The sequence below is a fragment of the Paramisgurnus dabryanus genome, chromosome 13 (assembly GCF_030506205.2).
Source record: "Paramisgurnus dabryanus chromosome 13, PD_genome_1.1, whole genome shotgun sequence".
In the NCBI taxonomy this organism is placed as follows: Eukaryota; Metazoa; Chordata; class Actinopteri; order Cypriniformes; family Cobitidae; genus Paramisgurnus; species Paramisgurnus dabryanus.
The window spans coordinates 9,143,793-9,154,221 of NC_133349.1; the positions used below are offsets into that span (position 1 = coordinate 9,143,793).

General features: G+C 36.2%; 2 protein-coding genes and 2 non-coding genes across 5 annotated transcripts; all 4 read right to left on the minus strand.

Annotated features, from left to right (window-relative positions):
• Positions 1 to 129: 129 nt before the first annotated feature.
• cfap418 (cilia and flagella associated protein 418) lies at positions 130 to 7,687 on the minus strand. Of its 2 annotated transcripts, none has more exons than XM_065298577.2 (6): positions 7,419 to 7,687; positions 5,694 to 5,778; positions 5,366 to 5,424; positions 5,169 to 5,234; positions 3,186 to 3,281; positions 130 to 2,376 (listed from the first exon to the last, which is right to left on the minus strand). In XM_065298577.2, exons 1-6 carry the CDS (start codon positions 7,559 to 7,561, stop codon positions 2,217 to 2,219), a joined length of 609 nt encoding a protein of 202 aa, XP_065154649.1. In that variant the 5' UTR covers positions 7,562 to 7,687; the 3' UTR covers positions 130 to 2,216. The 2 variants fall into 2 exon arrangements, with proteins under 2 accessions (XP_065154649.1, XP_065154650.1); XM_065298578.2 differs by lacking the exon at positions 7,419 to 7,687 and adding an exon at positions 6,113 to 6,450.
• On the minus strand, positions 6,438 to 6,519 carry trnas-aga (transfer RNA serine (anticodon AGA)). Its single transcript has one exon. It is a non-coding gene; the product is annotated as a tRNA-Ser (tRNA).
• trnae-cuc (transfer RNA glutamic acid (anticodon CUC)) lies at positions 7,444 to 7,515 on the minus strand. The gene has a single exon. It is a non-coding gene; the product is annotated as a tRNA-Glu (tRNA).
• On the minus strand, positions 7,615 to 9,334 carry mettl6 (methyltransferase 6, methylcytidine). The gene is made up of 5 exons (XM_065298576.2): positions 8,783 to 9,334; positions 8,549 to 8,683; positions 8,271 to 8,441; positions 7,933 to 8,074; positions 7,615 to 7,856 (listed from the first exon to the last, which is right to left on the minus strand). The coding sequence occupies exons 1-5, from the start codon at positions 9,047 to 9,049 to the stop codon at positions 7,699 to 7,701; spliced, it is 873 nt and encodes a 290-aa protein (XP_065154648.1). The 5' UTR covers positions 9,050 to 9,334; the 3' UTR covers positions 7,615 to 7,698.
• Positions 9,335 to 10,429: the final 1,095 nt, after the last annotated feature.

Below are 10,429 nucleotides of genomic sequence, written 5' to 3' on the forward strand. Positions count from 1 at the left end.
GTCATAGTTTTTTTGTGGCTTTGTGTAGCATTTAAATTGAATAGACATAATATATATCCTATGATATAAATGTGATTCCGGACCCAGTGGCGGCCGGTGACTTCATTTTTTGTCGGCGCTCAATACAAAGTTTGTCACAACATGTATGTAGCCCGTCATGTGTGTGGTTGCTCATTTCAAAATATGTGTTCTGGGCATCGAGTGCGTATGTGCATCACACGTGTTGTCAAAATAAGTGCCTACTGCAGACGCATCTAAAGGGTTTATGATAAAAAAGACGCTCACGTTTGCCAGATATGCGCACAATCTCATGTGTAATCAGAGTTTACTGTTAATGGAGTGTCTTGTGTGTATTTTGTGAACGTTATTTTAACAAAACACGTGATGCACATGGTTCACATGACGCAACAAACACATATTTTGAAAAACGCAAGCAACACACATGACACTCCGAACACGTATTTTGAATTTGCACCCCTTGGATGAGCAATCACGAGCCGCCATTGCCTGGACCATAAAACCAATCAACTAATTTATAACATAGAAAACTCTGTGAATGTTTTGAATCTGGTGGGTATTCCAGAAAGCTGGTTATGTGACATACCCGGGTATGTTTGAATTAAAAAATGTCTATGTATTCCCTGTGTGCGCGCATTAATGTTCGGTTACCAGTAGGAGGTTGACTGAACTAATTTTTATCAGGTGTTTTGGAACTAACATGATCGGGGGAAGCTAATTTTGGTTTAATCAATAAAAAGTTTAGGATTCCACTGAGGTTAACCTCGGTTTCTGTAATACATCCCAGATCTCTAACAAAAGTCCTTTACAAAAATGCAATTATCTTAAGTTTTTGCTAAAAAAAATATATTTTTGAAGAAACCTGTTCATATTTGAGAGGTAATTAAAAGAAAAGAAATGAAGATAGGACGAAATGTTTGTATATTTTTGTTTGTTTGAAAGCAGAGGATCTGTTCTTTCATTTGATATATTTGTATGTTTATATATTTATAAAAGATTTTTTTCTGAAAGGCATTTTGTAAAACTTTTGTGAAAATGCTGCCTGGGAAAGGGTTAAAGGTGATTTTCTCAATATTTCGATTTTTGCACCCTCAGATTCCAGATTTTCGAATAGTTGTATCTTGACCAAATATTGGCCTGTCCTAACAAACCATACATCAATGGAAAGCTTATTTATTCAGATGATGTAATTATGTATAATTTACCCTTGTGACTGGTTTCTGGTTCAGAGTTACATGTCATTCTGCAGTGAGAATTTTAACACACAATTATAACACACAGTAAACAACAACAAAATTAAGTTTGGTTCCAAAACGCGATAAATGCCATAAAAAAAAGGTTAAATACACACAGAATCCTAGTTTTCCTCATCTACTTTGTACTTCGTGATCAACAAACAAAAACAAAATAATAATTTTGATGGCATTGATAAACCTGCGGTGGTTTTCTGTGGCGGGGAAGAAACGTAAGCCACTCGGGCGAAGAAAAAACGACAGTTGTTCTCACACGACAGCATCAAGCTTCACACATTGACCCCAGGGGATCTTATGAAAAACTTTCCATTATTTTACTCGAAGCCAATGAAAATCGAGCAGGACCAAAACATTTTACAGCTGATCGCTGACTAAATTTTTTAGGGACGACGTCCAAAGGATGACAGCAGCAATGACAGTGTTCTTAATATGACAAAGTAAATGTTTTGATTAATGCCATTAAGGCATTTGTTTAATCAGTGTATACCACTAGTCAACTAAATGAATATTACACGGCGAAGATGAATGCACATTTATATAGATTTATAGCATTTGGAAAAAAAATGTATTGCTTTTTGTGGAAAAAATTATTAGTTTTATAATAAATCTTTGAAAATCAAATCATGGATTTGAATTTTTTATGTTTTTATAACCTAAAGATGCTATGTGAAAGTTTGTAACAGAAAATAGTGGTTTTCATCTTGTCACTTTCTTGGTATAGAAAATAAAATTTTTACCCAAATTAGTCAAAATGGATTTATTGCGTTTTGGAACCAAACTCTTACTACTCATACTACAGTAACAGACAACATTTTAAACCCGTCTGTACAAATACAGTTTTGAAAATGTCCAGCATTCTCGTCTGCGATGAGGACAGCACACAACGCTTCTGTCTGGAGGACATCAGTTTAGTCTTTCAGATAAAGAAATGTCACAGGTTTTGGTTCATGTTTTATGTTTAGCACAAATCCACTTGAGCTGCTGTTGAGTGTTCAGGTTTAAGAGTGTGCGGGCTGTGTACCAGCTACACTGACAGGCGTAGGCTCGACCACCCTTTCTTCTCTTCAGTTTAGCTCTTAATTTGTGATGGTCTGGCATGTTATTCCTAAAGAGGGGAAAAATTACGCTTTGAGAATTTAAGTATTTACACATGATCACAGAACTTGCATAAACCCTCAAAGTTTATCCCTGGATTCAGACCGATGACTACAGACCTTATCCTCTGTGCATTTACATTTCAGAGACTGTTGTATAAATAATGTATTGATTATGAGGCTTGTTCTTTTATTATGACTGCTGACTTTCCCATTTATTGCTGTTTAAAGGTGATGATGCTTAATGCACAGTTCATCACTATCAAGTTTCAACCATGTGCTATCTTAAATACAGTTTTAATAATCCAACAGTTGATCTTTAAAACACAAATCATTTTAAACTGAAGAGCTCGACAGCATCTGAGCACACAGAAAAGTGCATCATTGCATTAATACGGAAAACAACATAAAAGAGATGCGAATGATTCATTGTCTGTTTGATGCCACAACAACTGAGCAAGAGACTGCAATGCACTGAAATGAAGATAATAAGGAAATGACGCAGTCCGGCGGAAAACTGGGTTTGCACACATCGGCATCGCACAGTTGAATGCTCGAGTTAAAAAGCAATTCTTTATCAATGACCTACGCTCGTCCAAATTTCCTAATATGAAGGTGCAACAGGATGGCAGCAGAAAATGGATAATCACTTAACACTCCAACGTACAAACAAGGGCCAAAGGAGTGAAAAGTGAGTGATGCAGTTTAAAAGAATATAAATGAATAAATTGCTGAACCTGTTGACCTATGCAACATAGATCAATGCTGCCCCCTACTGATTATTAGTTGTTACCTCTTCCTATGTTTGTAGATGCCTTACCTGAAAAACAAATAGTCACAGGATGAATCCCACTCGTGATCATCAAACATGGCCACGCGAAAGTCACATGACGTACATCTTAATTGGTTGCAGGCCCTTAAAAAAAACACATTTGAACACATAAACACATCTATTAAATCTGACTCATTCATGACTTCACAATTACATTCTTACATAAAGAAGGACTATTTTCCATGCTTATTAAAACAATAAAAACCATTACAGAAATTCTAATGGATTTGAAAGTGACGTGATTTCATGGTTATAATGGGAATTGTATTCGTTTTAAAGGACACTGTTATTGTTTTTTGTGGGTCTCTTCTGCCTGGTAATGTGTTGGAATTTATTGGCGGGACGCTATCTGGCAGATAGGAACAGAACACCATTAAATCCTACTGGAATAAGGCCTTACAGGAAATTTCTAATGGCTTTAATGGTAAACAGATAATGGTCCTTAAAGGCGGGTGCATGATTTTTGAAAAACACTTTGAAAAAGGGAGTCGGGCCGACTACCAAAACACACTTGTAGCCAATCAGCAATATGGGGCGTGTCTACTAACCAACATTGTTACCTGGATTGCGTATGTGTGGGGCGGGTCTATCAAAAGAAGGTCCAGATTCTATTAGGTAGGGTCGTGTTTGTTTAGGTGATTTCAAATATCAACATTGGTTTTCAGAGATCATGCACCCACCTTTATCTTTTTATTCGCCAGCGTTTTTTTATTTCCAGACAGCGGCAGCATTTTTTATGATTTTCACAAAAGTTGAATGACTTCCAGAAAAACTCCCTTTAAATACTGTATATAAACATACAATATATAAATGAAAGAACAGATCCTCTGCTTTCAAAAAAAAAAAAATTCATCCCATCTTCATTTGTTCTCTTTTATCACCTCTCAAATATGGGTAGGTTTATTAAAAATACCACATTTTGAGCAAAAAGCTGACATAATTGCATTTTTGTAAAGGACTTTTGTTAAAAATCAGATTCAGAACGATGATCAAAATACACTAAGTTTTTACTGTTTTTGGGTCAGTGGATGCTTCAGTGTTTTATAAGTTGGGTGAGAGTGACACCTAGTGGATAATGGAAATATGGATTGCAATAAAACCTCGTCATTGGCAGGGAAGCGTTTTCTCTTAATCGACAAGATAACTCGTCAATGGTGGGGAAAGAGTATTCGTAAAGGAAACAATGTAAATGCAGGGTTTTTAGTGCATTTTAATAAAATATGTTAAACACTGTTGTCATATCATCTAAATATCTGAAAATGAATGCGGCCCTTAAAAGGGATGGTTAACGAGTAACTAAACCCCTGGTCAGAGCCTGACTCCGCCCACTGGCAATATTTGAAAAATGCAAGAAAAGTGGGCAGACCCCAACGGAGATAAAGGGGACGAACTAAGTGTGTGGTGAGATCGTAACAAGGGCGTGGTGAGCTTGAACCTGCTTACGTCACGAGTCATTTTTTGGACCCAACATCCAATAGGAAAATTCAACTGCAGTAGCCACCGTTCAACCTGAAGAGGGCAGCACTCAGACGTTTTTACACCATATATTGTATTATTGAAACACTTTATATCCAAATGTCAAAAAACTTACTAAAATCAATGAACGGCACTAATAAAGCATCATTCTTACAGATCATTAACTAAAAAAAGTTTGAGGGTTTGAGGGTTTAGTTACTCTTTAACCCAAAAATGAAAATTCGGTCAATTGGAACTCAAAGATATTTTGTACCCATTCACTTTCATAGTATTTGTTTATTGTATTCCTAATATGGCAGTCAATGGGTACAGACAACTGTGCAGTTACCATTATTTATTAAAATATTTAATTTTGTATTCAACAGAAGAATCTCATACAGGTATAGAAGAACATCAGGGTAAGTAAATGAATTTTCATTTTTTGGGTGAACTAACCCGTTTTAGTCCAGGAATGACAGATCTTGTAATAGACAGACATATCTTAAATCTTTCTACCTGTGTGAAACACTGGTTCCAATACCATTCAGTACAGAGCTTCCACCAAGAAACACAGGGCAACATCTGTTTAACAAAAAAGTGATGCGTAAGTTCATTATTGATTTTCCCTGTGTAACTATCATTCTGTAGGCCTGTTTGGATGTTTCATGTCAAACAAAACAACAATGCAAATGTAAAGAATTGAATCTACTTACTTTTTGAACACTGTCTGAGAACATGGATCACTTGGGGGAGAATTTGCAGTAATGGGTTCCTGTTCAGGAGATTTTAAGAATAATTAGATTATGTGCAATGCAAAAACACTGGGCCTTTGATGACTTGAGAAATATGTGACGCTGATGTAAAATCCAGACTAAAGATCAAAATAATCCAATTAGGAGATTATGATCAATTTTATTTCAATCTTTGACATAACATTACCGAGTCAACGTTAAAGATACGAGGGGTATATTTTCACACAATGTTATTTACACTATGTACAACGATTTTGATAAGCAGGTTTTATTTAGTTGGATACCTTACATGTGAGTTTACATGCTTGTAATCGTCCTCTAGTATTTCCTGCAGCACAGCATCAATATCATCAGTTGTTTTGCTTTCATGTTTTCTAGGAAATAAAATAGAAAATATAAGTATTAAATCAGATTTCGGGCTGCATGTGTACAAATTATGTTATGGACGCACTGGCTGAAACAAATCATGCAAAACGCACCACATATGTAGTGTTGCGCCGTTAGCCTAACATTTATAGTAACAGTGTCTTTTTTAATCAGTTTATTCAGACTTTAATTGTAGGTACAGAAATAATACCAAAAGTGCAAGTATCATAATAAACAAGTGTTCGGCTACGGCTGTACAAATAAAGGTTTTTGTTGTAAACAATTAGCTTTATGCGAAATAAGTTAGCTGTGCTGGCTCACGTGCTAATGTCGCATTGCTACCTTGACTGTTTCTTTTCCTGAAGAGTCCCACAGTTTCGGTCCGTTTGCGTTAAATCATAAGCTGTTTGTTTTGATGTCGATGTGCTGCAACAGAACTTTGATTCGACTTCATCGAGCAAATCGTCCAAATCATCCGCCATATTTATCCGGCGAGAACGCCACGTCTGTCGCTATAGAAACGTGAAGATCACTTCCTTCCTGTTCGCTTGCAGGTTTTTTTGTAGATCTTTAGTAAAATGTCAACTTAACGTGACCACGTAATTAGGATGTTGCCGTCTTTGTGTCGTTATACTTCCGGTATTTCGCTTCTGAACGCAAAACGTTTCGTTGTCGGCAGGATTCGAACCTGCGCGGGGAGACCCCAATGGATTTCTAGTCCATCGCCTTAACCACTCGGCCACGACAACTTGTACATGATACATTTTACGTGTAGAAAAAAATGCTAAAAAAATTAATATATGCCACCATATACAGTACCATATAATGTAAATAACATTTTAAAATGATATTGATATCTTTATTATATACAAAATCCATGTCAAAGACTGAAACCATGGACAAATGAATAGTTAACATACAACTTTATAGCTCCTGATCTCATGATTAGATTCTGAGACTTTATCCTGAATTTCACAAAAACAATGTCATGGATGGACGTCGGAAGCAAAAAATGTGGGTTGGTCCAAAACATTTACTGAGTTGATGCAATTTTCTTGTATTCTCGCGCCTTTCATTAATCAGTTGCTTTTATAGCCTAAAAGCTCTGTTACTCTGTTACCTTATTGTGTCGCGCAGTGCAGTTGGTTAAAGTACGAAATGGAGTTAGCAGCAGCAGCGTAAACGTCTCTAGGCTGTAGCTAAAAACCGGAACGGAGTTTAATTTATTAGGGCATTCCTGGAATTAACTGACGGCACTCTGACAAGTGAGCAAATATATGCGCTAAATTAGAGAAAACGTGAGTTTGTCCAATATCATTGGTCTTAAAAAGTCTTGTCCCACCCACATATAATGGTTTCGACGCCCATGATGTCATGTTTTCCACAGCAACAATACGATGTCGTGTAAACAAAATTTAAAGATAATTAAGGGATAACAAAAGTGCGTTTGTATTATGTATAAAAATATCGTGACTTACAGAAGTTTTCGTACAGACAGTAACGTTACCGCTTGTTTAGCAATTTTTTTAAATTACTAACTTACATTACAACTTAAATCGTACAAAAAGATAGGTCCTCTCAACTTCTATGGCTTTATTAAAACGTCAAAGAATAACTTAAAATTCCTAGATACTATAGTCGATTTTACCGTATCACAGCAGAAAAAACCTGTGTTCCCTGACCGGGAATCGAACCCGGGCCGCGGCGGTGAGAGCGCCGAATCCTAACCACTAGACCACCAGGGACGCTGCAAATCTCCAAAACTGCGTCAAAATAACATGAACACAACATTCTTTATGAATAAGTCTTCTATTACAGTACATAAAATCTTTCAAATATTTTAAAACATAACTTTTATTATGAAACAGTAAAACAATAAATTGACACATAGCATGTTGGGATTGCGCATGTATTGAAAACGTGACCGGTTAACATGGAGGTTGTGACGGAGCAGGCTTGCAGAATTTACTCTGCAGGAACACTCGAGGAACACACAGACCCTCTTTTTTATTCACTGTTTCTCTCAGCACATACTCATTCACAACAACCTCAAATCCTGCCCGCTGGAACAAACTGTCCAAGTACTCTGTAAAACAAAATAAATAAAGTTGTAAATAAAGCATTAACTAAATGCACTAAAACAGACAAATGCTTAAACTGACCTCTTGAAAAGAAAAAGGAACGCGTCCCATCCTGTCTCACATAAAAATTGTCACCCAGCTTGTTGCCTGACTTAAATCTCAGCATGGCATGGTCATAAAGTCCATAGTCCCTGAAGAGGACAATACCTCCTGGTTTTAATACCTGCCAGTTAACAAATTAAACAACATCTTTACTGGCCATGGTAAAAACTCAAAAAAAAAAAAACTGTACAGAATGTTTGATAAATATGGTTGCAAAACATGCTTATATTAAATATAAAAACAATTTCGGCAACTTATTCATTTGATTCACTTCACTTAATTTTGATATACTTGGCTTCATCTTTGAGGAGCACTACCTTAAAAATATTTTCCAAGGATTGCTGCATCTTGTCAGGGTGAATTGCAGACAGAACAAATATGAGAGTAGCCACATCCACCGTCTCTGCCTGTATGTTGGTCTGTAGATCATCTTTAGTCAGGTCACACTGAAAAGCAAGGCATCGATCCGTGCAATACAGGGGATTTTGCTGCAACAAAAGTGCATACATATAACCAGAGTAAAAACAAACATGAACCCCCACATCATAAAACTGTGTTTTAAAGTGAGATTAATAAAACTTTTGTGACAATTTACCTTCACAAACTCAACAGCTCGTGGAGAGAAGTCACAGGCATATATAAAGATACTGAGATCCTCTTCCAAAAGTGGGAAAATACAGTTTCCAACTCCACAGCCAGCTTCTAATAAAACCAATTTCTGCCCCTTAGTCTAAAATTATCATGGAAAGATATAAATGACACAGACTAAAGACCAATGAATGTATCCTTTACGACAAATGCATAGAGCAATATAAAGCAATGCGTTTACCTCTCTGCTTTTTCTCAATTCATCAAACTCTCTAGTGGTCCAGTGTCTGTCTTTGAAAAAGTTAGTTGTGTTTCTTTTATAAAATAAGTCCCAGTTTTTCTGAGCGTCTGTTTCGAGTTTCTGCTGCTTGAAGTCGGACACCAAGACCCTGTCATTCTTGAGCTTCTCCATCTCTTCTACCGTCAGCATCCTTTCTCCCAGATTAGTGGACTGATGGGGAAAACCAGAACTGGATTCAGCAGAATCCAACTCACCTGTCACCGACATGTTTGCTCTAGCTCGTTGACGTAATGACAAAAACTAAGACAACTAAGTTAGTTAAAACTTAAGATGGGCACGCTATCCGATTATAAAAGTCACAGCATTACATAAAAACACGCTCCCTGTTACGTTAACTAACGCATGATAAAACGTACCCGTCACCTACACTACACAAAAATAAGGCTAAAAACACTGCAAATGCTTTATTTTATATCGATTAAAGATCGCTGTATTGGAAACATCACATTTGCATACATTTCCGAGCTGTTTTTGTTGTTCGTGTGAATGTCAGTGCAGTCATGGACAAACACGACCATCGTGATCGCTCCCTACTGGACTGGAGGATTAACCGGTCATAACTAGTAGAGACCAGACTATCTGTTAAGGATAGTTTACTTTAAAATGAAAATTCTGTCATCATTTACTCATCCTCATGTTGTTCTAAACCTGTATGAATTTCTTTTTTCTGTTAAACACGAAAGAAGATATTTTGAGAAATGATGTAAACACAGTGACCATAGACTTCCATAGTAGGAATAAAAAAATATGATGGAATTTAATGGGTACCATCAACTGTGTGCTTACCATCACTTATATAAAAATATTTTCTTCATCATTTATCACAATACTTCCAAAATATTTTTTTCCTACTATGGAAGTCAATGGTCACTATCTGCTCTGTGTTTACCATCATTTCTCAAAATATCATCTTTTGTGTTCATCAGAAAAAATACATTCATACAGGTTTAGAACAACACGAAGATGAGTAAATGATGACAGAATTTTTATTTTAAAGTGAGCAATCCCTTTAACCACTAATTTATTTGTAAAAATAATAATAAATAAACACAAAACTAACCAAAGACACATATTATATTTCTTTGTGTGAGTTTTAATAATTGATAGCCTTTACTGACATACACTCTAAAAACAAACGGTGCTATATAGCACCAAAAGTGGTTCTTTGCTCGTAATCATAGAAGAACCGTTTTTAGTGCCATATAGCACCGGTGAAGCACCAGTGAAGCACCTGTGTAGAACCAAAAAGGGGCCATATAGCACCACATATGGTTCTACATAGCACTTTTTGGTTCTACACAGGTGCTTCACCGGTGCTATATGGCATTAAAAACGGTTCTTCTATGATTACGAGCAAAGAACCACTTTTGGTGCTATATAGCACCGTTTGTTTTTATTGAGATTACCAGATGACAACATATAATTTTAATGTGTAAAATGTAAGCACATTGTATATGGATGAACTGATGTTATATATTATAAGCCAAATAGCTATTTTAGTGCAGATCTTACAGATGTTATTATTTGAATAAATTACTAATGCTAATCAACTTTGTATCATAAAAATTTCATGTATCACATAACGGA